General features: G+C 43.1%; 4 protein-coding genes across 5 annotated transcripts in view; 3 read left to right on the top strand and 1 right to left on the bottom strand.

Moving 5' to 3' along the window:
- The window catches only part of LOC139382324 (multiple epidermal growth factor-like domains protein 6), a 90432-nt gene extending 76974 nt beyond the window's left edge, over positions 1-13458 (bottom strand). The window contains exons 1-4 of the mRNA XM_071126252.1: positions 13260-13458; positions 11570-11704; positions 11093-11202; positions 10815-10919 (exon numbers count right to left, since the gene is read on the bottom strand). Of these exons, the coding sequence (XP_070982353.1) occupies positions 10815-10919; positions 11093-11202; positions 11570-11704; positions 13260-13342 (433 nt within the window). The 5' untranslated portion in view covers positions 13343-13458. The remainder of the gene's footprint in view (positions 1-10814; positions 10920-11092; positions 11203-11569; positions 11705-13259) is intronic.
- Positions 1-27815, top strand: part of LOC139382327 (alpha-2-macroglobulin-like) — a 563422-nt gene that overhangs the window by 427698 nt on the left and 107909 nt on the right. The window lies entirely within an intron of this gene.
- Positions 18808-24164, top strand: LOC139382338 (mitochondrial fission factor homolog B-like). 2 transcript variants are annotated; one of them, XM_071126304.1, is made up of 8 exons: positions 18808-18972; positions 19632-19846; positions 20041-20213; positions 20542-20633; positions 21388-21552; positions 22299-22355; positions 23089-23179; positions 23295-24164. In XM_071126304.1, the coding sequence occupies exons 1-8, from the start codon at positions 18950-18952 to the stop codon at positions 23424-23426; spliced, it is 948 nt and encodes a 315-aa protein (XP_070982405.1). In that variant the 5' UTR covers positions 18808-18949; the 3' UTR covers positions 23427-24164. The 2 variants fall into 2 exon arrangements, with proteins under 2 accessions (XP_070982405.1, XP_070982406.1); XM_071126305.1 differs by lacking the exon at positions 21388-21552 and having other exon boundaries at positions 23295-24151.
- LOC139382339 (large ribosomal subunit protein mL44-like) lies at positions 24665-27345 on the top strand. Its single transcript, XM_071126306.1, has 4 exons — positions 24665-24871; positions 25877-26345; positions 26472-26650; positions 26867-27345. Exons 1-4 carry the CDS (start codon positions 24696-24698, stop codon positions 27039-27041), a joined length of 999 nt encoding a protein of 332 aa, XP_070982407.1. The 5' UTR covers positions 24665-24695; the 3' UTR covers positions 27042-27345.

Here is a 27815-nt window from a genome sequence, read left to right as displayed (position 1 = left end):
CATGGCTCCAGGTATGTAACAGAGGTCCAGATCTAAATAAACGTCCCATTCACCCACCAAACCTGGTTTGTATTAGTACTGTGGAGTGGCTCCAAGCTCTGACTACAGTGTGTAAAACTTTATGTAAAACGCTTTGAGCACTTGATGGAAAGTGCTATAAATGAAATGAATTATATTATCATTACTAAAAGGTAGACTCAGCGATATAACAAATATGCAGAAAGTAAACAGCATGGTGGGTCAATTTCTGCAACAACTAAGAGCGTTGAAGCGTGAGGCTCAACCTCTCCACGGTTTTGGGACCCTGGCTACCACACCGGAACATGCGAAGATACTGTGTGTGACTGTGGAGAGAGCAAAGTCTTGCATCTTGCTCATCACAATATCTGTGGTGCTGCTCGTGGCATCAGCATTTCACTGAGTTGACAGAGCTGCATCAACTACCTCATGCTTTAACCCAGATACTGGGTACTGGCTAAGGTATACTTTCCACATCATATAAACTAAACAGAATAAAAAAATCTATCTGCTCAAGCTGTGCTGGTCATTGAGACAACACAAAGACTGCACTTATCTAATCCAGGGAGAATCGCCATAGTATTACAACCACCACACTCACATCTTTTTATGTATTTTTATTTTACCTTTATTTTACTAGGCAAGTTAGTTAAGAACAAATTCTTATTTTCAATGACGGCCTAGGAACAGTGGTATAACTGCCTTGTTCATGGGCAGAACGACAGATGTTTACCTTGTGATCTCGGGGATTCGTTCTTGCAACCTTTCTAGGTCAAACCAAATCTGAACGCTATGCAGGAGTGAACCAATAAAGCATGGAGAACATTGTACAGCATCCCCCTCCCCAGTCTTCTTGTCCTTAATAGGTTTAGCAGTCAGAAAGCCAAGGCATGGTTCTGCAGGGCTGACTCTACTGCAGCAAAGCGGAGACAGGTAGGACAGGAGCTCTGAGCAACACAGCACAGCTTCATTACTCTGAATGAGTTGACAGAGCTCTTGGCAGGTTAAAGCCTCTCTGCTGACCTGGGACACAAAACCAAGGGAAATGTTCAGAAGCAGAGTGACGCAGAAATAGTTTTTAAAGAAATGTTCACATTTCTAATGCAATACCTACGGTGGGCCCTAATGAACACAAACCTGGACTGGGTCTAAGAAGGTGTGGATCATCTTAAAGCCTGTGGCATAGTTCATCTGGTGGACATGGGAATATGGTTTCAGCTCTGATAATCAATGTTCCACTGCTGGAGTGGGAGATATTGTGAAACTACATGGGAATAACCTTGGAATAGGCTTGGAACATTGGAGCATGTGCGTATGAATGGGCATTGCTTTTAGAAATATACAAAAGGGGGGAAAAGTCTGTCAGTGAGCTGCATTCAAACACCAACTTAAAAAGCAGCTCACTTCGATCACACCTTCAATCACAATCACACATTGTATCTATGTTTATACAGCGGGTGGGTCTAATTCTGAATGCTGATTGGTTAAAAGCGCATTCCAGCTGGTGTCTATTCCATAGGTTACCACTGGCTAAATCTATGACGTTAAAATCCCTATTTACTCTGTTCCATCTGACTGCACAATCCACTGTCTCATCACCCAGCCAGGCAATTTATAATGTTAATCTCCACTACAAAAAGCATCTACCGTACATATTATCTGACATTTCTTTTAGACTAATATTTAGTTTTCAACAGCAGAGATTTGTATAAACCTTGCTGTCCTTTTCACCAACATTTGCAACATTGCTTCAATATTCAAATTCCATCTCCAGCTCTCCCATAGTAATGACAGACAGGCAGCGTTTCTCAGCCAGTCGAAATCATGAATCAGCTGGCATCCTTTTTATGTACAGTTGAAGTCGGAAGTCTACATGCACCTTAGCCAAATACATTTAAACTCAGTTTTCACAATTCCTGCTATTTAGTCCTAGTAGAATTCCCTGTTTTAGGTCAGTTAGTACCCCTTTATTTTAAGAATGTGAAATGTCAGAATAATAGTAAAGAGAATGATTTATTTCAGCTTTTATTTCTTTCATCACATTCCCAGTGGGTCAGAAGTTTACATACACTCAATTAGTATTTGGTAGCATTGCCTTTAAATGGTTTAACTTGGGTCAAACTTTTCAGGTAGCCTTCCACAAGAATCCCACAATAATTTGAGTGAATTTTGGCCCATTCCTCCTGACAGAGCCGGTGTAACTGAGTCAGATTTGTAGGCCTACTTGCTCGCACACGCTTTTTCAGTTCAGCCCACAAATGTACTATAGGATTGAGGTCAGGGCTTTGTGATTGCCACTCCAATACCTTGACTTTGTTGTCCTTAAGCCATTTTGCCACAACTTTGGAAGTATGCTTGGGGTCATTGTCCATTTGGAAGACCCATTTGCGACCAAGCTTCAACTTCCTGACTGAGGTCTTGAGATGTTGCTTCAATATATCCACATAACTTTCCCCCTCATGATGCCATCTCTTTGTGAAATGCAACAGTCCCTCCTGCAGCAAAGCACCCTCACAGCATGATGCTGCCACCCCCGTGCTTCACGGTTGGGATGGTGTTCTTCGGCTTGCAAGCCTCCACCTTTTTCCTCCAAACATAATGATGGTCATTATGGCCAAACAGTTCTATTTTTGTTTCATCAGACCAGAGGACATTTCTCCAAAAAGTATGATCTGTGTCCCCTTGTGCAGTTGCAAACCATTGTCTGGGTTTTTTATGGCGGTTTTGGAGCAGTGGCTTCTTCCGTGCTGAGCGGCCTTTCAGGTTATGTCGATATGGGACTCGTTTTACTGTGGATATAGATACTTCTGTACCGGTTTCTTCCAGTATCTTCACAAGATCCTTTGCTGTTGTTCTGGGATTGATTTGCACTTTTCACACCAAAGTAAGTTCATCTCTAGGAGACAGAATGCGTCTCCTTCCTGAGCAGTATGACGGCTGCGTGGTCCCATGGTGTTTATACTTGCGTACTATTGTTTGTACAGATGAACGTGGTACCTTCAGGCGTTTGGAAATTGCTCCCAAGGATGAACCAGACTTGTGGAGGTCTACAATTTGTTTTCGGAGGTCTTGGCTGATTTATTTAGATTTTCCCATGATGTCAAACGAAGAGGCACTGAGTTTCAAGGTAGGCCTTGAAATACATCCACAGGTACACCTCCAATTCATTCGAATGATGTCAATTAGCCTATCAGAAGCTTCTAAAGCCATGACATAATTTTCTGGAATTTTCCAAGCTGTTTAAAGGCACAGTCAACTTAGTGTATGTAAACTTCTGACCCACTGGAATTGTGATACAGTGAATTATAAGTGAAATAATCTGTCTGACTCCAACCTAAGTGTATGTAAACCTCCGACTTCAACTGTATATATACAAAGAAATGTCAATAGAAAACAGGTCAATCGAAACGAAGTGCAGCTGGTTTGCAGTCTTTCCAGCTTCAGTTTGAAGTGATTGTGTTAGCTGTGTTGATGGCTAGCTCCTCAGAACAACAGTGTCCTGGCTTGGGTAGCAACCCTAGACTTGTGTCGGGGCTATATATTGTGGAAGCATGAAATAGCCGAGTGGTGCAGCGGTCTAAGGCACTGCATCTCAGTGCAAGTGGCGTCATTGCAGTCCCTGGTTTGAATCCAGGCTGCATCACATCCGACTGTGATTGGGAGTTCCAACGGGTTGTGCACAATTGGACAAGGTTTGGCCGGGATAGGCCTTTATTGTAAATAAGAATTTGTTCTTAACTGACTTGCCTAGTTAAATAAAGGTTATGTTTTTTTACAATCACTGTGGCACTAATTTCAGAACCTTGATGTTATTTTTCAAATCTCTAGACACAAAACTCACAAAACCGATGATCAAAATGCACATTTTCCAAAACTTTTAACACTATTTCCAATTGCTTGGATAAAATACACATAAAGCTAAGATAATTTGTTCATTGAACTAAAAATCCCCTGTTCAAAATGACACAACTTAACATCAAAGTATTACTATTTCAAAATGCAATTCACACATTACATCTGAGATGATCTAACTATCAATTGATACAACTGCCCAAAATGATAAGTAACTGTTGCATTACTCTTAATGCATAGATTTATGGAAACTGACAATCAATATTCCATGTTTAGGTCATGAAATGTTTAGGATAACCAGATCCATTGACACCAATTACATTGGAACACGCACCAATTGGACTACATTATCTATGGATGTAATATTTCATCATCCTTCTCTATCAGACACTGTTTCTATGGTCCCATGTACCACTTTTCCAGACCATGTTTTCAGATTTGACATTACTTTACACTCACCGGCCACTTTATTAGTACTGGGTAGGACCACCTTTTTCTTCCACAACAGCCTAAATTATTCACAGTGTTGTACGTTAAGAGATGCCCTTCTGTACACCACTGTTTTAAACGGCTGTTATTTGTGGCCTTTCTGTTAGCTTGAATGAGTCTGGACATTCTCCTCTGACCTCTCTCATTAACAAGGTGGTTTTGACCACAGAACTGCCGCTCACTGAATGTGTTTTGTTTATCGCACCATTCTCTATAAACTCTAGAGACCGTAGTGCGTAAAAATCCCAGGAGGGCAGCTGTTTTTGAGATGTTGGTACTACCATGTCTGGCACCAACAATCATACCACGGTCAAAGTTGCTTAGATTACGCATCTTGCCCGTTTTAATGTTTGGCTGAACAACAACTAAAGCTCTCTACTCTATATACTCTATATGTTGAGTTGCAGGCTGCCACATGACTCGCTGTTCGAAGGAGCAGGCTATTTGCGTTAACATGCAGGTGTACCTAATAAAGTGGCCGGTGCATGTATGTATGCAGGCCCTTGTAATTGCTTTTCCAATACTGCCAATTCGTTACTGATGATTGATTTCACATTGTGGTACGAGTATATAGTAAAATGAGTGGTATCCACCTACAACAACCTAGCGATAACATGGAGCTGGCAGGTGATCCAGGTCACAATCAAGCAGTGGGAGGAGGAAGACGTGGTGGTCAAAGGAATGGCAGGAGACAAGCACCTCTTTTGAGAGGTGGTCGTGGGCCTCGTTTGAGAGGTGTGGGGGAACATTCTAGAGGACAAGGTCACGGACCAAGACAGCGGCAGCAACAGCAAAGACTGTCCAATGAAATACGAGAAATAGTTGTAGACCAGGTCGTAAATCATGGCATGACAATGGCTGAGGCAGCTACAATGATTCAACCAAACCTCAGAAGATCAACCGTGGCCTTAATCATCAGAACTTTCTGCAATGAGAACCGGTAAGTCTTCAGCATGCACTAAACATTCGGCTACTCTCAACTGTCACAAGACTGTACACTGCATGCCAATGTGTACCACAGAGTAGGTGATGTGACTAAATGTGTTCTTACTATAAGTTTCCCTGCAGAATTGAGACTAGGCCAAATAGGGGAGACAGAGGCAGAATTCTGACTGACCAACAAAAGCGGGCTGTGGTCAATTTGGTTCGGGCCAGAAATGATATTCGCCTTACAGAAATTCAGCAGCACATCTTGGACATTGACGACATGTTCAACAATGTGAAAGCCATCGGTTTGCTGACTATTGCCCACATGCTGAAAAGGCACCAGGTCTCTCAAAAACAGCTATACCGTGTGCATTTTGAAAGAAAGGCAGACAGAGTGAAGCAACTGAGGACTGAGTATGTTCAGGTATGTTCAGTTTTAAGATGCCTGTTTCAAGATGCCAAAAATTCTACATCATTGCAATCAGTCATTCTCTTTCCAAAATGTATTTTTAGAGGGTGATGGAGCTGGATGCTGACGAAAACCATCACAAATTCCTCTTTTTGGATGAGACAGGCTTCAACCTGGCCAAAACAAGGAGGAGAGATCAGAATTTCATTGGCCAGCGGGCAACTATCCAAGTACCTGGATAACGCGGGGCCAACATCACCATGTGTGCGGCTATATCGGAAGATGGTGTGGTGAGATGCCGACCTTGTATTGGATCATATAATGCAGCTCTCCTTGTAACCTTCCTTGGTGAGCTAAATCAGGTCAGTAGAGCTGATGGCGTGAACTGTCATTGTGTGTGATAATGTCAGGTTCCACGATGTTCAAATGGCGCAAGCATGGTTTCAGGCCCATCTTCAATTTACCACCCTGTACTTACCCCCATACTCTTGTTTCCTTAACCTGTTTGAGGAATTTGTCTCCACATGAAGGTGGAAGGTATATGATAGACGCCCTCACGATCAAGCCACCCTTCTCCAGGCCATGGATGATGCATGCTCTGACATCACAACAGGCCTGGATTCGCCCGAAGATTCTTCCCAAGATGTTTGGCTAATGAAAACATCCATTGTGATGTGGATGAGAACCTATGGCCAAATCCACAAGACAGGGTTGATGGAAATATAGAAGTACAGTAATCAATCCTTTGTTTTGTGATTTACAGTAAGCCAGGTGAGGAACACTGCAATTTATGTTTTACTGAAGTTTTTTTCTTTTCTGTAGCTAATTATTTTTGCTTTGATTCAAAGAAACCTATGTTGTGATTTTATTGTATTTCATCAATACATGTCAGATTTTGTTCAATGATTCCACTGTCTGTAGTATTCTCTCTACTAGTCCTTTTACAGTGATGTATTTATGTGTAGCACCATAATGAAACATGTATCACATATTTTGTACAACAATATTTTGTCATGCCCTGACCGTAGAGATCCTTTTATTCTCTGTTTGGTTGGTCAGGGTGTGACTCTGGTGGGAAACTCTATGCTCTATGTTTTGGCCGGGTATGGTTCTCAATCAGGGACAGCTGTCTATCGTTGTCTCTGATTGGGAATCATACTTAGGCAGCCTTTCTCCTTTGATATTTGTGGGTAGTTGTCTTTGTTATAGTGGCCTGTACAGCCCTAGTAAACGTCACGGTCAGGTTTTTTTGTTTCTTGATTTGTTGGCGACATTATAATGAAGTAAAATGTACGCTCACCACGCTGCACCTTGGTCCAGTCATTTTCAAGACGATTTTCGTGACATATTTAATGATTGTACGAACAACTACACAGTGACACTATCGGTATCTTGTGTGTGGGTGATATAAACTAATGTTCCTATGGTTTTTAATGATAAATTAGTTATTTGAACCAATGATTCTGCAAGTGCAAGGTTTATTTAAAGATATGAATGCAAGTGATGACAGTTTTGAGTTTTCTGTCGAGTTTTGAAAAATGACCAAGGTTCGGAAATTAGTGCCAAAGTGTATGTAAAAAATATCAAAACTTTTTTTATGAAAATATGTCAATTCTTATTTGAATAGGTTGGTAACCCACTATAAAAGTGATAACATCCTTTCCAGCCAGAAGGATTAAAGGGATAACGTTCTCTCCATCCAGAAGGATTAAAGTGATAACATCCTTTCCAGCCAGAAGGATTAAAGGGATAACGTTCTCTCCATCCAGAAGGATTAAAGTGATAACATCCTTTCCAGCCAGAAGGATTAAAGGGATAACGTTCTCTCCATCCAGAAGGATTAAAGTGATAACATCCTTTCCAGCCAGAAGGATTAAAGAGATAACGTTCTCTCCATCCAGAAGGATTAAAGTGATAATGTTCTCTCCATCCAGAAGGATTAAAGTGATAACGTCCTCTCCATCCAGAAGGATTAAAGTGATAATGTTCTCTCCATCCAGAAGGATTAAAGTGATAATGTTCTCTCCATCCAGAAGGATTAAAGTGATAACGTTCTCTCCATCCAGAAGGATTAAAGTGATAATGTTCTCTCCATCCAGAAGGATTAAAGTGATAACGTCCTCTCCATCCAGAAGGATTAAAGTGATAATGTTCTCTCCATCCAGAAGGATTAAAGTGATAATGTTCTCTCCATCCAGAAGGATTAAAGTGATAATGTTCTCTCCAGCCAGAAGGATTAAAGTGATAACGTCCTCTCCATCCAGAAGGATTAAAGTGATAATGTTCTCTCCATCCAGAAGGATTAAAGTGATAACGTCCTCTCCATCCAGAAGGATTAAAGTGATAATGTTCTCTCCAGCCAGAAGGATTAAAGGAGGGCAGCAGCTCAGGCCAAGCAGCCATGTTCAGCCAGTTCTCACTGAGAGGGACACTGTTTCTCTGTGTGGAGTCAAATGCATAAAAAGGTCAAGGATTAAGTTTAGAATTTGTGTAATTAGTGTAATTTTTTCGATTTCGTCTTCTTGGGTTTAACAACACCCGTGCCAATATATCCTCCAAACACTGGCTTCTCTGGCATGATCACTTAAGAATATTCTTGAATATAGAATTACACTAATTACACAACTTCTAAATCTAATCCTTTTTTATGCATTTGACTCCACACAGAGAAACAGTGTCCCTCTCAGTGAGAACTGGCTGAACATGGCTGCTTGGCCTGAGCTGCTGCTCTTTTTTAATCCTTCTGGTAGGAAAAGAGGATAAATCTACTCTGAGGTGGAGGAAGGAAAGATGTTAAGGGAGAGAGGAGGAATAAGAGGTCAAAGCTCAGCGCCAGCTGTGCCACCAGAGACCCTGGGTTCGCGCCCAGTCTCTGTCGTAACCGGCCGCGACCAGGAGGTCCGTAGGGCGACGCACAATTGGCCTAGCGTCGTCCGGGTTAGGGAGGGCTTGGCCGGTAGGGATATCCTTGTCTCATCGCGCACAAGCGACTCCTGTGGCGGGCCGGGCGCAGTGCACGCTAACCAAGGTTGCCAGGTGCACAGTGTTTCCTCCGACACATTGGTTCAGCTGGCTTCCGGGTTGGATGAGCGCTGTGTTAAGAAGCAGTGCGGCTTGGTTGGGTTGTGTATCGGAGGACGCATGACTTTCGACCTTCGTCTCTCACGAGCCCGCACGGGAGTTGTAGCGATGAGACAAGATAGTAGCTACTAACAATTGGATACCACGAAATTGGGGAGAAAAAGGGGGTAAAATTCAACAACAACAAAAAAAGAGGTCAAAGCTGCTGTGTTCACAGAGGGAACCGAATCACAGGATGCTAAAAACCTTGACGGGAAAGAGTCAGGCTTATCTGTGTCCCCCTTCCCTGTCACCTGATTATTGTGTGTGTCCCTATGTTGTTCAACCTTCCCTGAAAACCCAAGCAGCTCTTTCCAAACAAACGAGTGGGACAGCCACCAGAAACAAACACTGATGTGTCCCTGTGAAATGTCACAGCCGGAGGAAGAGCAACAAAGAGAGCCCTTGGCAGGACCGTCCTCCTGCTGTGTGTGTGTGTGTGTGTGTGTGTGTGTGTGTGTGTGTGTGTGTGTGTGTGTGTGTGTGTGTGTGTGTGTGTGTGTGTGTGTGTGTGTGTGTGTGTGTGTGTGTGTGTGTGTGTGTGTGTGTGTGTGCGTGTGTGTTGTGCCTGAATGTGTGCTGCCCTGAGTGCGTGTGTGTTGTGCCTGAATGTGTGTTGCCCTGAGTGTGTGTGTGTGTGTGTGTGCACGCAAGAGCATGGGAAGGGGTTGTAACTAATTGTTCTCTGTTCTCTCTTGGCGGGAGTCTTCCTTAGAACATCAACTAACAAGCGTTGTCCTCTCGCTTTTGGCCGGATGACAGAGTGTTAGGGGTCAGAGGGTCAGGGAGAAAGGAGAGCAGACCAAGAGATGTTCATGAGAATGTTAAAGACAGGAAGAATAATTCTGGATCATGTTACTTGTAACAGATCATGTTCCAGTCCACATTCCACTAGTATGCTTTCACCTAAGGTAAATATTCTTTGGGCCTGGACAATAGAACTGTACTTGCTTCATAGTTGGAAAACAAGTTGCCAAGGGGGTTCAATAGTGATTGCTTGCTGATTAGCTTGAATAAACATGAACTATGAAGGATTGAATGTTGACGGAATACCAGTCATTGGCCCATATTCACAAAGTGTTTCAGAGTTGGAGCTGGTCTAGGATCAGGTTCCCACCTGTCCATATAATCTTATTCATTATGATCTAAAAGGTCAAAGATCCTATTTCAGCACTCCTACTCTATGGGAAGATTTTATGTGGATACGGGCCCTGGTGTCCAGACAGGCAGTGTCTGTTCCATCTGTGAGAACCTCAAACTGCACACGCCCTCATTATCAATCAATCAATCAAATGTATTTATAAAGCCCTTCCTACATCAGCTGACATCACAAAGTGCTATACAGAAACCCAGCCTAACACCCCAAACAGCAAGCAATGCAGGTGTAGGAGCACGGTGGGTAGGATCCAGCTTGCAGACTGGAGGACAGAGGACCGAGTCAGGGTTGAGTTAGCCTCCTAGCGCCTGCGGCACCAGCCTTCAAAGGACCCCTTTTCTCCCAGAGTGCACTTCTGCCACCTCTAATTACCCAGCAACCCCCATCGAGCGGCCTTTGCCGATCGCAGCCACAGGAAAGGAACATTTATGTTGTTCAAAATGAAAGCACAAGGTCTGCACTGTGTCCATTAGAACATTAACAGTATGCTCTCCTTTAAGGATATACATGTAGGTCAGTCTCTAGAATACAACGCAAAGGGGTGGCTAGTGGATACAGGGTGGACACTGAAGGTTAAAAAACATTGACCTTTACAATATTGTTGAAGTGTTTAGTCGAAAAAGGGCATTTGTGTTTCTCTCTGGCCTCTCATTCCCTCTTTCTCACTCGCTCTCTCTCATTACCCCCCTCTCTCTCTCTCTCTCTCTCTCTCTCTCTCTCTCCCTCTCTCTGTCTCTCACTCTCTTTACAATTCTCTCACAATTCTCTCCGCCTCCCTCCTTAAACCATGGCAAGGTGTCCACAACATGTTCTCTTCCTCTGACTCCGTGATGACTCACTCACCATACTGGCAGCGTGTTCCTTGGAAGCCTACAGGACACTGACAGATCTGGTCACCTCCCTCATCACACCTGCCCCCATTGAAGCAGGTATTAGCAGCACACACCCCTGTAGAGCACAAAGCACATCAGTCATTTCAGTAGCACCTGCAAATGCTCAGACACATCATGGGCATGACAACACATGATCAATTCATTTCATATGTATCGATAGCGCTACATTATTCCATAGATACATGTGTTAATATGAAAATAATATCCAGTGTTTGTCTTTGAACTCACGATGCAAACAACCCCTCTCCTTGCCCCTCTGTGTCCACCCAGGGCAGCACCTGGTCACTCTGTGCACATCCATACTGTACACCTGCCTGTAGGCTGTGTAGTAGCCTGTTCTGCAGAAAGGAAATTACATACAGGTGAAGGATCTTCATTTGATCACCCTGCTGGAGGAGAACTTTCCTGCAATGCAGGAAATGTTAAACTTGTAGTGTATTTGAGGTTTGAAAAGGCTTCTGAAGTTTGTAATTTCCACTTTGAAATGTCAGACTTGATTTTCCCTCAAACCCTAAAAAAAATTCCATTATTTATAATCCACATAACAATTCAAATTTCCTGTGGCTGCAGGACTATTTTCCTGCTGTATGAAACTGGCTCAAATTAAGATCCTACATCTGTATGAGCCCAGTTATGATAGGAGAGACTCAGCACAACTATCCAACAACAACAACAACAGGGTGGTGGAGAAGATGTGCCACTCACCTCCTTTCGTAGCCAACACACCAGCGGTGGCCGGTGCAGCCTTGCTTCCAGACCTTGACCATCCGAGTGAAGGCCTGGACACAAGGCTGGCGTGCACCCAGCATGGACAACTCCTGCTCCGCACACACATTAGGCCTGCAGAGACACAGAGAGGATGGTTCAGTCTGTAACACTTTACATGAAGTTGCTTGTATACCTGTGTAGTAACACTATAATTACTCTGGGTACAAGGGCTACATTGGTATATACCATGTTGTTGTCATCAAACAGAGTAAAAATGGAGATGAGCGGTTTAGATATCCTTCAAGTGATTAGTGAGACACAGGACAGGAGAGGGTCAGGGTTGAGGCTCATGAGAGAGAGTTGCTACTCTTCCCCTTCTGACACACCAGAGTTGCTGACCCTCATCACGAACCACCCAGCAGCTCCAGACCCTCCAGCGTCTTGACAGGTGTCCAGCGTGTTCCCCCCAGATGAGGTGTGTGTGTGTGTGTGTGTCACCAGGGAGCACGCCGACACAGGGGAAACACTGACACAATCCAAGAGGAAGCAGATGCACACATTCCAACAGACACAGTAACATACATTACCTAGATGTGCTATCTTATGTCTATTCACAGCACCAGATAGACCTGGGAAATGAGCAATTGGATTGAGTTCAGCAATGACAATTGGCCATTGTTAGGAGTATCTCATTGTTTAGCTCAAGGCACACTATACAGCTTGTGCATTACCTGCTGTGGCTCCATAATGTAAAGTCAAAATCATTCTATCTGCATCTGTAGTCTGGGTTTTGGTCTGTTCTCCTTTAGAATACCCTAGACTCATGTTCTCAAATACTCTGCTAGACTTGGACAGTGTTCCACATACCCAATAAACAACCAATGAAACCCTCCAGGCAATACCAGTTTACAATCTCATAAGAGAAAACATGTCAGAATGTGTGTGTGCTTGTATTTGTGTGTGTGCGTGCATTACTTGGTGCATGTCTGTCTGTCCGCCAACGAAAATGCTAAGGGAATCAGCAGCTGAACAACTGAATATCTACATACCGTAATAAATATATCTAAAATGTTTTCGGAACAGGGATTTATAACACACTTTTGTCCAAAGGTGTATTTCTGCATCTGCACACACCATCTGGATTCAATAGACAGCAGGCTAGGTTAATTAGCTGAGAGAAGTATAAGGCTCCTACATGAAAAAACACTCCTGCATGCGCGTCCTGCACACGCTCATTCTTTTCGGGAAGTCTCTTGAGAAATACACATTCCTTTTCATCCTCAGTATAATAGTGGTCATGTTTGCAGGGTAAAGTATAATATGGTACATTTTACGTGAGGTGCACAAAGAGCGACGCCTAGAGGACAAATGCATCCAGTTGACTGTTGTGCAGTCAAAAAAGACAGAGTAAATTATACAGATTTCACGTTTGTATCCAACAGTAGAAAACAGTGACAACAAAGCCTAATAACCATGATTAGAGGTTGTTGGCGATCCCTTTAACCAAAAGTAGGCCGGCCTATTGAAACATGCTGCAATAACACATTTCCATTGAAGAGCCGCAAATACCATTTTACAGTACCACTATTTACAGACTCAAATGTTCATGTGTCACATGAAGGCTATAGTGTGCTCATGTATTAGATGATTCAACATAAAATAGTCGTGCAACTCTAAAGTCACTCACATGTCAGGTTGTAACTCCAGAGATGATGCGAGGCGCGTGGTGTCCAGTGCTATCATACACCAAATTAAAATGTCCAAGAACATTATTAATTCACACAGAGAAGACCACAAAGTAAATAATGATGTGGTGATAGGTAAATATCTCCTATAGTCGCGTCAAATAATTATGTGCATCCTGTCTTCGACTGAAAACGCTCCGAAACAAGACTACAATGCTTCGTCTCCAGCCACAAGATTGTACCGTATCTAAAGAGCTTGAGAGAAGGTCTTGTTGTCCCTCAGTTTGCATCCCCCTTCACCGTATGGGCTCCATTCACAAGAGTGCCGGAGTACCACCCAGGACCACTAGAGGGTCCCTATCATTACTAATGAGATCCATCTCTACCTAGCTCTCCGCTACCTAGAGCTTTTCAACTGTGTATTTTAATCTATGAAAAGTGTGGCCTTTTGACTGGTTTGATTACTCATCTATTCGCGGCCTTTTTTTACGAGATCAAAAAAGTGTACCAACCCTAAGACTTTTGACACCTTCCTGCTATATTGTTTTTTCTCTGGAACCGGTAGGCCTATTTTATAGTGGTTTGTTGGAGTTTATTGACGTTTATATTAGATCTCGTTGAGTTAGAAACAGCGACCTCCAGTGTTGTTGTCGTGAATTTATTAATAGCTATGTATTACAGGAGACAGCCCTTCAACGCAAATTTGCAGTTTTCTCATATGTTAATTCAAATGTAGGCTCACGGTACTGAGTGCAGAGTGGGACATTAATGGCTGTGTGTGTGTTTCTCTCTACATCCTGCTCTTTCCCTTCTCTCCACTTCTTTCTCTCTGTTTTTCTCCCTCTTTCTCTCTTTCATCTTCTCCTTCAATCACTTCCACTCCACTTTCACTTTCTGCATCTCCTCTGCCTTCTCTTCGACATCTACTTTTATTTTGTAGAGGAAGAATAAGATTAACATCTCATTCTCTGTCTTTTTTCATCATCTCTCCTGTTCCTGTAATATTCTACCTTCTCTTATTCACATCCACTTTCAACCTTTCCAACGTCTTATTCTTCCTATCTAATTTCTCTTTCTCCTTTTCCGTCTTTCCAACTTTCAACAATATTTCAGGTTTCTTGCTCTTCTTCTCAAGTTTCTCTTTCTGCCTATCCAGCCCCTTGTCTTTCAGCTCTACCTACTCCCACTTCTTCTCCATCCTCTGATTCTCCTTCTCCGCCACCTGTCTCTGCCTTGCCACCTTCTCCTTCCTCTATACCCCCTCCTTCCTCTTCTTCATTTCCTCCTTTGCGTTCTCCATTCCCTACCTCCTCCAACACATTCCCCTTTATTTCCTCCTCCCTTCTTATGGATCTTCTCCAGCAGTTTGTAGAGCGTTTTCACAGTGTCTTCTATAATCTCTGCATCCACACTCTCTTTAACTCTCTGGATTTCCCTCTCAATCTCTGCACATGTTTTTGCTCCAACCTTCAAAAAATTGTGATACAACTGCTGAATAAGTAGGCTTAATAATTTATATCAGTTAATAATACACCAGGCAACATTTTAGGAAAATCGATGCATTCTTATGATCAAACAATAAAAAAGTAGCTCAAATATGTTTTGACCTATGGTTAATAGGTACCTACCATGTGAGACAACATTTATTTTTACTTCACTACATTCCTAAAGAAAATAATGTACTTTTTACTCCATACATTTCCCCAGACACCAAAAACATTTTGAATGCTTAGCAGGACAGGAAAATACTCAAATTCATGCACATGACAACATCCACAGTCATCCATACTGACTCTCATCTGGCAGACTCTCTAAACACACATGCTTCGTTTGTAAATTATGTCTGAATGTTTGAGTGTGCCCCTGGCTATCCGTCAAACAACCTCAACTCATCACTGTCAAACGCTCCCTGAAACACTTCAGCGAGCAGGCCTTTTTAATCGACCTGGCCGGGATATTCTGGAAGGATATTGATCTCAACCCGTCAGTAGAGGATGCCTGGTTATTTTTTTTAAATGCCTTCCTCACCATCTTAAATAAGCATGCCCCATTCAAGACATTTAGAACCAGGGACAGATATAGCCCTTGGTTCTCTCCAGACCTAACTGCCCTTAACCAACACAAAAACATCCTTTGGCGTTCTGCATTAGCATCGAACAGCCCACGTGATATGCAACTTTTCAGGGAAGCTAGAAACCAATTTACACAGGCAGTTAGAAAAGCCAAGGCTAGCTTTTTCAAGCAGAAATTTGCTTCCTGCAACACAAACCCAAAAAAGGTATTGGACACTGTAAAGTCCATGGAGAATAAGAACACCTCCACCCAGCTGCCCACTGCACTGAGGATAGAAAACACTGTCACCACCAATAAATCCACTATAATTATAATTTGTCTGAGATTCCCAAAGATTGGAAAGCAGCTGCGGTCATCCCCCTCTTCAAAGGGGGGGACACTCTTGACCCAAACGGCTACAGATCTATATCTATCCTGCCCTGCCTTTCTAAGGTATTCGAAAGCCAAGTCAATAAACAGATTACCGACCATTTCGAATCCCACCATACCTTCTCTGCTATGCAATCTGGTTTCAGAGCTGGTCATGGGTGCACCTCTGCCACGCTCAAGGTCCTAAATGATATCTTAACCGCCATCGATAAGAAACAATACTGTGTAGCCGTAATCACCACATCTTCATCGGCAGAATCGATAGCCTTGGTTTCTCAAATGATTGCCTGGCCTGGTTCACCAACCACTTCTCTGACAGAGTTCAGTGTGTCAAAACGGAGGGCCTGTTGTCCAGGCCTCTGACAGTCTCTATGGGGGTGCCACAGGGTTCAATTCTTGGACTGACTCTCTTCTCTGTATACATCAATGATGTCGCTCTTGCTGCTGGTGAGACTCTGATCCACCTCTACGCATACGACACCATTCTGTATACTTCTGGCCCTTCTTTGGACACTGTGTTAGCAACCCTCCAGATGAGCTTCAATGCCATACAACTCTCCTTCCGTGGCCTCCAATTTCTCTTAAATACAAGTAAAACTAAATGCATGCTCTTCAACCGATCGCTGCCTGCACCTGCCCGCCCGTCCAACATCACTACTCTGGACGGTTCAGACTTAGAATATGTGGACAACTATAAATTCCTAGGTGTCTGGTTAGACTGTAAACTCTCCTTCCAGACTCACATCAAACATCTCCAATCCAAAGTTAAATCTAGAATTGGCTTCCTATTTCGCAACAAAGCATCCTTCACTCATGCTGCCAAACATACCCTTGTAAAACTGACCATCTTACCGATCCTCGACTTCGGCGATGTCATTTACAAAATAGCCTCCAATACCCTACTCAATAAATTGGATGCAGTCTATCACAGTGTCATCCGTTTTCTCAACAAAGCCACATGTACTACCCACCACTGTGACCTGTATGCTCTCGTTGGCTGGCCCTCGCTTCATACTCGTCGCCAAACCCACTGGCTCCAGGTCATCTACAAGACCCTGCTAGGTAAAGTCCCCCCTTATCTCAGCTCGCTGGTCACCATAGCAGCACCCACCTGTAGCACGCACTCCAGCAGGTATATCTCTCTGGTCGCCCCCAAAGCCAATTCTTCCTTTGGCCGCCTCTCCTTCCAGTTCTCTGCTGCAAATGATTGGAATGAATTACAAAAATCTCTGAAACTGGAAACACTTATCTCCCTCACTAGCTTTAAGCACCAGCTGTCAGAGCAGCTCACATATTACTGCACCTGTACATAGGCCATCTATAATTTAGTCCAAACAACTACCTCTCCCCCTACTGTATTTATTTATTTATTTTGCTCCTTTGCACCCCATTATTTCTATCTCTACTTTGCACATTCTTCCACTGCAAATCTACCATTCCAGTGTTTTACTTGCTATATTGTATTTACTTCGCCACCATGGCCTTTTTTTTTGCCTTTACCTCCCTTATCTCACCTCATTTGCTCACATTGTATATAGACTTATTTTTCTACTGTATTATTGACTGTATGTTTGTTTTACTCCATGTGTAACGCTGTGTTGTTGTATGTGTCGAACTGCTTTGCTTTATCTTGACCAGGTCGCAATTTTAAATGATAACTTGTTCTCAACTTGCCTACCTGGTTAAATAAAGGTGAAATAAATTCAAATAAATTCAAATTAAAAAAGCAAGAATTTGATGCCGTCTGGTTTGCTTAATATAAGGAATTTGAAATAATGTATACTTTTAATTTCGATACTTTAGTATATTTTAGCAATTACATTTACTTTTGATACTTAAAGTAAAATCATAGACTTTTAGACTTTTACTCAAGTAGTATTTTACGGAGTCATGTGGACTCCCTTCAAATTAGTGGATTTGGCTATTTCAGCCACACCCGTTGCTGACAGGTGCATAAAATCGAACAGACATGCAATCTCCATAGACAAACATTAGCAGTAGAATGGCCTGTACTGAAGAGCTCAGTGACTTTTAACTGTAAGTGCTGTTATTGTGAAGTGGAAACGTCTAGGAGCAACAACAGCTCAGTCTGCAAAGTGGTAGGCCACATAAGCTCACAGAACAGGACCACCGAGTGCTGATGCGCAAAGCACGTACAAATCGTCTTTCCTCTGGAAGCAACGTCAGCACAAGAACTGTTCGTCGGGCGCGTCATGAAATGGGTTTCCATGGCTGAGCAGCTGCACACAAGCCTACGATCACAATGCTCAATACCAAGCGTCTGCTGGAGTGGTGTAAAGCTTGTTGCCATTGGACTCTGAAACAGTGGAAACAGGTTCTCTGAGTGATGAATCACGCTTCGCTATCTGGCAGTCCGACTGACGATCTGGGTTTGGCAAATGCCAGGAGATCGCTACCTGCCCCAATGCATAGTGACAACTGTAAAGTTAGGTGGAGGAGGAATAATGGTTTGGGGCTGTTTTTCATGGTTCGGGCTAGGCCCATTAGTCCCAAAGAAGGGAAATCTTAATGCTACAGCATAAAATGACATTGTAGACGATTCTGGGCTTCCAGCTTTGTGACAACAGTTTGGGGAAAGCCCTTTCCTGTTTCAGCATGACAATGCCCCATGCACAAAGCGAAGTCCATACAGATCGGTATGGAAGAGATTGACTGGCCTGCACAGAGACCTGACCTCAACCCCATGGAAGACCTTTGAGATGAATGGGAACTCCGACTGCAAGCCAGGCCTAATAGCCCAACATCAGTGCCCAACCTCAATAGTGCTCTTGTGGCTGAGTGGAAGCAAGTCCCTGCATTCCAACATCTAGTGGAAAGCCTTCCCAGAAGAGTGGAGGCTGTTATAGCTGCAAAGGGGGGACCAACTCCATATTAATGCCCATTATTTTGAAATGAGATGTTCGATGAGCATGTGTCCACATACTTTTGGCCATGTAGTGTATCTTTACTTTTACCCAAATATGACAATTGGGTACTTTTTCCAACACTGCAGAAATCATTACAACAGATATTATAACAGGTATTTTATTGTACCAAGAACAATCATTTTCATGTGACGTAAAACAACTTCCGGTTTCGGTCCCCATCCATTACATTCATTCAGGGCTGCAGTGTACATTGTTGTCCCTTTCAGCTTCCTGGAATCAACATATAAGGATGCTACATCATTTGTAATGCACTCTTGAATCTTCAGCTGGACCATATCCATTTTTGCACGTATATTTAATTGATGGGAGAAGAACAAACCAAAGGGTAAGGCCAGCTAGGTAGCTACCACTACCAGCTAGAAATTGAGCTAGCGTGCTAGATAACTGCCTGTCATACCGACATTTCAAAGTATCTGGTCAGGCCGCAGTCAGTAGTTAGCTTGCTACTCGCTAAATACTATTTGGAATTGCATTTATGGGGCTTTATATGGGTAAACATTACAGACACTAAGCGCACCAACATATCTAGATAGCTAATTTAGCTAGCTAGCCAGCTTGATACCTAGACAGCTATGTTTTGCTGATATTCCAGCCATCCAAGGTCTATTTTGGTTTCATTGGTGAAAATACTAGCTATTAGTAAGTTGTCCTCATTTGGAGAGTGGAGATACATTCAGGCCATTGATTCAGATGCTCCTTTTATCCTTATCACATGATAGCATCGCGAACATTCGTTATATTTTAATCCAACGACGAAGACCATCACCATCAAGGTTTCCTGGGGTATAGTTAGTTAAAAATAAGCCTATATGTGGCTACATGGATAAACATTTTATTTTAGCGCCTCTTCTCTTAATACATAAACTGAAACTTGCTTGTCGTTGTATTATTGTTGTGAAGGGGAATCCCAAACTATGTTGTGTAACCAGTTAGTTGGGTTTGCTGATATTGAAAGTAAATTACGCTTTTAAAAATATTTTTCAGCCAAATGAACGGAGCAGCATTCCCCTCTCCCACTGCAGAGATGGCGGAGATGAACCGCATCCACTACGAGCTGGAGTACACAGAGGGCATCAGCCAGCGCATGAGGATTCCAGAGATGCTCAAAATTGGCCCCTACGGTCATGACAACCCCGAGGCAGGCTCACATGACCTGCACAACGTCATGATGCAGGTCCCAGAGAGGATCGTAATGTCAGGTAGCCACATTGGTCCTCTACAGGGTCTCTGTAGTGTTGATACTCGTGGACCATGTTCATTAGGCTCAAAATCGATGATGTTCTTCCAGACACGAGTTTCATTTTCCATTGCAAACTGTTTTAGGTTTCAAGTCTTAATAAACATAACCCTGTATTGGCCCTTATGTGACACCCCTCCTGACTGCTCTTCTCAGGAGACAGTGAGGACTCTCAGTTCCCCAGGCCCAGAGACCTGGACTTGATCCAGTCCACCCCGCTAGAGAGCCTGTCCCTGAAGACCCCTCCTCGGGTCCTCACCCTCAACGAGCGGCCACTGGACTTCATGGAAATGGAGCGCAGTGCAGCCCCAGCCCAGCCCAGTGAGGAGGTACTGGAGGCTGGAAAGTCTAGAGATGAACAGAAAGTACTGATGGGTTGATGTGATGGACCAGGGCAGGCATGTGTGAACAAGCGGTATCAAACCCTGGTCACCCAAGCAACTCAAGACTGTGCTAGCTCTTTGAGCTAAAGCTTAGACATTAGTTATTTGAGCTTACACAAATGTTCAGATCTCTGGCATGGCCATTTGTCTTGTGATCTTAGTTCACAGAACCACATCCTCTACACTGAATGTGGAATTTATTTGAATGTGAAGGCAAAGTCAGTATTTTACAGGAAGAGGATTTTAGTATTTAACTGTTCTCCCCTTCTCATAGATGCGTTTGCAAGGGCGGTTGCGGCGGGAACGTTCAGCCAGCGAGAACACCACTGTCCGTCACAATGGCCAGATTGCCAGAAACGATTCAACGTAAGTAGCTTATCAACTGTGGTCCACACCCCAGTAGTGCCATGCACAATCCACCACCACCACACCCCTCTCATTTTCTGGAAGCCTGTCCTTTTCCTCCCATCTCTCCAGTGGTTTTCCCCTGTCTGCTGACCTGTTTGTCCATCTCTCACTCTCTGTTTGTTGTGATAAAGACTTGGCTGTAGTTGGGTGTCTGTATCTCAACGGTGTTGTTGCTCACTCTGTAGCCTGTTTGGTTGGAACCTGTCTTTGGGTCTGCACCCAGTGCTGTTGCAATGCTGTGTCACTGAAGGTAGTGAGTGTAGTTTCCTCCTGTCCTGAGCATGGTACTAAAACTTGCTCTTAATTCTCTTCACTATTAACATATTAATATATTATACTGTACCAGGGAGAGGCACCTTACAGTAAACTTGGCATAGAGCCATTTAATTTGTTCAAAGCTTATTTCACTATATGAAGTCCTTGGGGATCTTCTTTTGTTCAGAGCAGCTTTGTGGGGGATGATTCATTGGGACCTTTAATTAGGACCTTTCCATGCTTTTGTTTCTGCATCTCCCTTCCTGGTAGAGGGTTAGGTATAGTTCAATGGTGCACTAGTATGATCTGTTTGGCATCACCCCATCAGTACCATCTGTCACTCTTTGGTGGCTCAGTGAGTAAAGGGCAGATGGTCTTTCTCCCCTCCCTCTTATTCACTCTCTCGCTCTCTCTGCTCTGTTTTCTCTGGCTTGGCCACTCGTGTTGGTGGGGGCAGTGTGACCCCGTTCCCCCCAGCCCCTCTTCGCGTCTTCCCCCCTCTCGCCATGGCCGAGGACGAACAGAACCTGTACAGCGCTAGCGGCGTTCTCTCTTTCATCCAGTCCACCACGCGCCGGGCCTACCAGCAGGTCTTGGAGGTTCTGGACGAGAACCACCGCAGGTGATCTCATGACCCCTCTTAAGGTCATCTCTAGGCTGACCTCTCCCACTCTGCTCACCGTGCAGAGATTAACCCCGAAATTCAACACAGTACAATTGTATTAATTCTCTCTGAAGTCCCTGGTGTTGTCTCTTTCGTGTGGACAGGGTCATCAAATCTCGGCTATTTGGACAATTTAAAAAATCTACGATAATTGAATTTGGATATTTGCTCGATGAACAAAATGATTTTTTATTGACCATATTTTGATCATTTATTTTGGGGCAATGGGTAGGAAACACCTGGTCATTTCTAACATTCAGTAACACTATTAATATGTCATGATGTATATTTATCATTGAAATCAAGATTGACTTTGCTTGATGTGCTGTTATCGAGCTGTGTCTTTTATCGAGCTGTGATAGGAGAGTAGTGTGATGATCTCAGTCATATTTTCATTGAAAACAGTCCGTTTTAAATTAGTCCTCTTCTTGCTCTATCCATGTGTTGTAAGGCCATTATCAAGCATTGTCAACAGCCAACCTATATAGTGACATCTATTGTCTACTCTGAGGAGAAGTTAGTGTTTTGGAGATGAATATATTGGCAGTCTTACAGAGGTCAGTTTTATAATGCATGATGGAAGTCTTAAGACCTGAGTGAATGTGAGAGACTTTGGGATTGTAAGTGTGAGACTGTACTTTGGTGTGCTGCTCCATTTCTTTCTATTGCTTCCTCTCTCCCTTCCTTGTTTCTGCCCTCTTCAGCAAGCCGTCACTGCGAGGGGGGTCTGCCTCGACCTCTAACCCCCTGCATGAATCCAGGTAACTCCACCTGGCACGTAGACTTCACTCCTCTCTTTCTTCCTTTTTCCTCCTCTTTCCTTTCATAATATAGGCCCCTCATACTCAACTCTGGACCCTTTTTTATTTGTTATTTTTAACAATTATTTAACGGCAAGTCAGTTAAGAACAAATTCTTATTTACAATGACGGTCTAAGAACAGTGGGTTAACTGCCTTATTCAGAGGCAGAACAACAGATTTTTACCTTGTTATCTCGGGGATTCGATCTAGCAACCTTTCGGTTACTGGCCCAATGCTCTAACCACTAGGCAACCTCTTCAGCAAGCCAGTTCCACTACGTTTTTTTCATTGTGCCCCCTAATCAGGAACTTATTTAGACCTGGAACATCAGGTGTGTACAAATAATGATCAGGTAGAACAGAACCAGCAGGCTCCGGACCTTGTAGGGTCAGCGTTGAATACCCCTGATATAGGCTGTAGTTATTGTCAGAGGATGAGTGTCATTGCTGTCAATGTTTCCAATATTAGTTGAAAAGATAGTTGGGCAATGAGTAATGCCGGTCTATTGAACTATTGTCAATGTATTGTGAATTTATTTATAATAGAAATACATTGACAATAGTTCAATCATTGATCATTAAGCTGAGAACTTCAATGTCATATTATGATCAATGATCAGAAATATCATCTTGCCTGATCCATGATAGAAATGGTTAACCAGGATGTGTTTGGTCTATTTCTCTTCACCCAAGGCTTAACCTGGCCACTCTAGACACTACTCTGGATGTTTCCATGGCTCCTGATGACATGGCTGTCGTAGATGCAGCAACGCTTCGACGTCAGGTCTGCTCCTAATACGTCTTGACTGTACTTCTACGGAAGGTATATCATTCAGCAGTTTTTGTTTTGGCTATATTGGTTGGTGGTGTTGATGTGATTGTCATTGGTGTGCCTGTAGATCATCAAGCTGAACCGGAGGCTCCAGCTCATAGAAGAGGAAAACAAGGAGAGGGCCAAACGTGAGATGATCATGTACTCCGTCACCGTAGCCTTCTGGCTTATCAACAGCTGGGTTTGGTTCCGCCGCTAGAATCCTTTTCTCGGAACCACTGACCGAGAGTGGAGAACATAGAAGAGGAGGGGAGAGGCTATGTTTCAAATGGTAGACAAATGTACTCTCTGCATTTAGCCACAGTGCTGGACAGCCTTGCTCTTGGGCAATGGGATGTTTGATTTCATTTTATTGTATACATGTACTTGTAATTATTTTTTACAATGCTATATTTTTTTTGTTGCTTAAGAATCAAAGAATGACTCGGCTGTAAATATTTCTTCATGTTACTCAGTTGTTATCATTGCTCCTGAGGTATTTCCAACAGATAAGAGGTCTAAAGAAAATGATAACATAAGACGCATCGAAATGGGTTAAATATTTATTGGGAATTGGAATGATGTGAAAAGATTAAAAAATAAATATATATTGTGGAGCACTGCTGTTATATTGTAAGATAATACATAATGTAAAATTGACAAATGGTTTTAATTGATGTATAGTACTGCAAGGAAATATAAAGTCACACTGTTGCTATTACACCATTCATTATGTTATTATTATTTATTCATTATGTATGGCCCATATCCACCAAGCCATAAGCATGATATGCTTTTTCTCATATTTTATCTTCAGTTACTACCTTTTTTGTTTTACCAAGTACTTTCTGGCTGAAGCACAATGTTATCAAATTGGTTGTAGTTTTCAGTTGTAATGTACCAGCATATTATGCTGAGAGTCATGCAATTTTATTGGAATAAATGACAAAATAGCTAATTTGGATGTTTGAGTTTAGTTATATTAGTTGTTACCAGTATTAATTAGCAGTGTTGGGGAAGCTACTCTGAAAATATAGTTGACCAATTACTTCACACTAAAAGAAGATAAACTACACTAAAGTTACCCGTAAGAAAAATATAGCTTTTCTAAAGTGACTTAGAAAAAGTAGTTTACTACGTCCAAACCACTTCATGAACGATTCTCACATCTAAATCTGAAATGTCAGACTAAAAATTGCATGAACAGATCACCCAGTGGTCAGATGTAAACAGAATGTGTAAGTTAGCCTATTAAATACAGTGATTTAGCCTATTAAACACCAAGCTACTGCTAAATCTAATGAAATTACTAGTTGAACTAAATGTAGGTCATTACTCCCTGCCTAACATTGTTAATTAGTATTAAGTATATTGTTATTACTATGTTATTGCAACGTAAAATGGAACCGTTTATAATCTGGAACTAATTTGGCGCGTTATGGTTGCTTTCCGGAAGGTTTTCATAGTCCCACACCATCAGAAAACTGTCATGGCGTCTGGATACATTGTAAGTCGTGGTGTGCTAACATTTGGAATTCACTATCAACATGTTTGTAGAAATGTACTCCTTACACATACCCGAGAGAAGAAGCGATGGATGAAAGCATATACTCTTTTGATGGAAAGAAAGTTGAAGATAGAAGGGCCTCCACCACCTAAGCCACGGTATGTAAAATGCTAGCTTAGTAAGGTAACGTTTTCTTGGTATCATAGGGGTCAAGGCCATTGGTGTTCATGGTTAGCTTGATAAGAAAGTTGGCATAAATAGGATGCAGAATTCAACCATTTTGTGTAAAATCCAGTGCACCTGTTCGTTATCTAATGCAATACGTCCCCGCAGGAGGCCTAATGGTAGGCCGTCATTGTAAATAACAATTTGTTCTTGAGTTCTTAATTTTTATTTAACTAGGTAAGTCAGTTATCTTAATAGGATCAATTTGACAATCGATTGGACATGGGCTATAGAATCTGGAGCAATTGACAATAAATACGGAAATTAGCTGGCTAGCCAATATAGAACAGACTACACTACATGGACAAAAGTATATGGACACCTGCTCGTCAAACTTGTTATTCCAAAATCATGGCCATTAATTACTTGCCTAGTTAAATAAAGTAAAAAATAAACAAAAGTGCGGCGTGATTCATCACTCCAGGGAACACGTTTCCACTGCTCCAGAGTCCAATGGCGGCAAACTTTACACCACTCCAACCAACGCTTTGCATTGTGCATGGTGAACTTAGGCTTGTGTGCGGCTGCTCGGCCATGGAAACACATTTCATGAAGCTCCAGGCAAACCGTTCTTGTGCTGACGTTGCTTCCAGAGGCAGTTTGGAACTCAGTAGTGAGTGTTGAAACCAAGGACAGATGATTTTTACGCGCTTCAGCACTCGCCGGTCCCGTTCTGTGAGCTGTGTGGCCTACCACTTTGCGGCTGAGCCGTTGTTGCTCCTAGTCATTGCCACTTCACAATAACAGCACTTACATTTGACCGAGGCGTTGAAAGTCTCTGAGCTCTTTATTTAGTAAGGCCATTTTACTACCAATGTTTGTCTGTGGAGATTGTATGGCTGTGTGCTCAAGTTTATACACCTGTCAGTATCTTAGCTACATACTGATTGCATGTACCGTGATCTTCGTTATGAATTTCCCTATGTTCTGTCTCCTAGTGCTCAAAAACCTAACTGGGACTACCATGCAGAAGTCCAGGCATTCAGCAGCCGCCTTAAAGAAAGTTTCTCCCCGGAGCTCCTGAAGACAGCCTTTGTGAACCCCTGTTACATTCAGTCAGAGCAAGAGAGGAGGCAGGCACTCGGTGTGGACTCTGAAATGGCCGCTCTGGTCCTGGGGGACAACATTCAGCTGCACAGACAGGGCTTGGAGTTCACCAAGAGCTTCTTGTCTGACTGGTGCAGGGCTAGCTTCCCTTGCCTGCCCAGCATGGGAGTGGTCGCCATTGTCGCGCACCTGACCAGTCATCCAGTCGTGTGCCTTGTGGCGCGGAACCTTGCCATCGAGGACCTAACTATGAGCGCTCAATTCCCGGTCCCTGATGAAGTATTGCACAGTACGTTCCTCGCTGTGATCGGAGCACTCCAGGAGAGCAGTGGAGCTGAGAGAGCAGGCCTTTTCCTTCGGGTAAGAAGATTCTTACAACTTTCAACACCCACCTCAACAGTCATGATTAATCATCTCAAATTTACATTAGTTTGTTTGTGTAGCTGAAGATGATCACACCTCCCATGCCCTCTTCTCTCCTTTCAGGATTTCCTGGTCACTCAGCTGGTAGGGAAAGACCTGTTTGAGATGTGGTCGGTGGTAAACCCAATGGGGCTGCTGGTGGAGGAGTTGTCCAAGAGGAACATGGCCCTCCCAGAGCCTCGCCTCACCAGGTCGGCCGGCGCCGGCACTGTGCTCCCACTCTACTTTGTAGGGCTGTACAGGTATGCCTCGCTGGTCACTCCCATCAGTACACCCCCTGATAAAGTCAGGAGATTTTCCTCACCAGGAATACGCTGTGTCCCAGGACTGAAAGTGTTTTTTTCTGGTCAGGACAAACTCTTTACATTACTTATGGAGTATGTGTGAGGTATGTGGTAGTGTTCTGCCGGTACTTATTTGTTTGTTGATCATGTTACTGAGTGAGTATGTGTCCTCAGTGATAAGAAGCTCCTTGCCGAGGCTCCAGGGGAGACTGTTCTGGCTGCGGAGGAGGAGGCGGCACGCGTGGCCCTGAGGAAACTCTATGGCTACACTGAGAACCGGAGACCCTGTGACTTCTCTGCAGTGGAGCAGCCTCAGGCTCCTGGCCTCCAATCCTTCAGCAGCAGCTAAAGGACGTCACCTCAAGCACTACAATGTCTTCCATCAGTTGATGACAGCTCTTGACACAACAGAGGGTCAAAGTCAAGCGGTTCCCTTAGCCTATCAGGACCAACCTCTGACAGACTCATACCTACAGACACAGGAATTACCCTCCAAACTATGTGGTCTCATCAGCCTTGCAGTTAGAGGACTGTCCTTGGGCAAAATATAATTTTTTTGTGTAATAGATTATTGATCTAAAAGCTAAATGTTTCATGTCCATAATAAATCTGTATCCCTGAGCACATCTCTTCAAAGAAAGTGTATCATACCATCTTTGGTTTCTCCTTGTCTGCTTATTATTAGGTGTTATTTATTGATGTATGACATTAGTCTGCTCTATAAAAAACATGGTTTAGCAATGTGTAAAGTGTCTGGATTGATTTCACAAGAGCAGAATCCAAGACACTAAGTTGGCAAGTCATTTTTGGCTAGTCAGGATCACCTGCTGTGATTGGTTGCCAGGACAATGTCTCTGACATCCATAGTGGGAGATGTGGCTCCCTCCTTTATCCTCCACAAATTCCACGGCAACCAATCGGCAGAACTTGGGGTGGGAACTCCGCTTGAGTGTCTGGCCTGGTTTATTAAATCTGTATTTTACTTTAAAAAGTGACGCCAGTATAGACACCCGTTTTAGCACTTTGCAAATGCACTTTTGTGCATTTATTTGCACAGTATGGGAACAACTGGATAATTGCTATAGAACTGAACTGGGTAATTTGTCTTTTACATCAAATTACT

Source organism: Oncorhynchus clarkii, chromosome 24, assembly GCF_045791955.1.
Source record: "Oncorhynchus clarkii lewisi isolate Uvic-CL-2024 chromosome 24, UVic_Ocla_1.0, whole genome shotgun sequence".
NCBI classification, from domain to species: Eukaryota; Metazoa; Chordata; class Actinopteri; order Salmoniformes; family Salmonidae; genus Oncorhynchus; species Oncorhynchus clarkii.
The sequence above is the reverse complement of the archived record's forward strand: the minus strand, read 5'-3'. Positions and strand labels throughout refer to the sequence as shown.

Excerpts from the sequence above, each read along its gene's own strand:
- LOC139382338 (XM_071126304.1), top strand. The coding sequence starts at position 18,950 with ATGGGAGAAGAACAAACCAAAGG. Across the intron at positions 20,634-21,387 it reads ATTGCCAGAAACGATTCAAC|TGTGACCCCGTTCCCCCCAG; the intron begins GTAAGTAGCTTA and ends TGGTGGGGGCAG. Across the intron at positions 22,356-23,088 it reads AACCCCCTGCATGAATCCAG|GCTTAACCTGGCCACTCTAG; the intron begins GTAACTCCACCT and ends TCTTCACCCAAG.
- LOC139382339 (XM_071126306.1), top strand. The coding sequence starts at position 24,696 with ATGGCGTCTGGATACATTGTAAGTCGTGGTGTGCTAACATTTGGAATT. Across the intron at positions 26,346-26,471 it reads GAGCAGGCCTTTTCCTTCGG|GATTTCCTGGTCACTCAGCT; the intron begins GTAAGAAGATTC and ends CTCTCCTTTCAG. Across the intron at positions 26,651-26,866 it reads TACTTTGTAGGGCTGTACAG|TGATAAGAAGCTCCTTGCCG; the intron begins GTATGCCTCGCT and ends ATGTGTCCTCAG.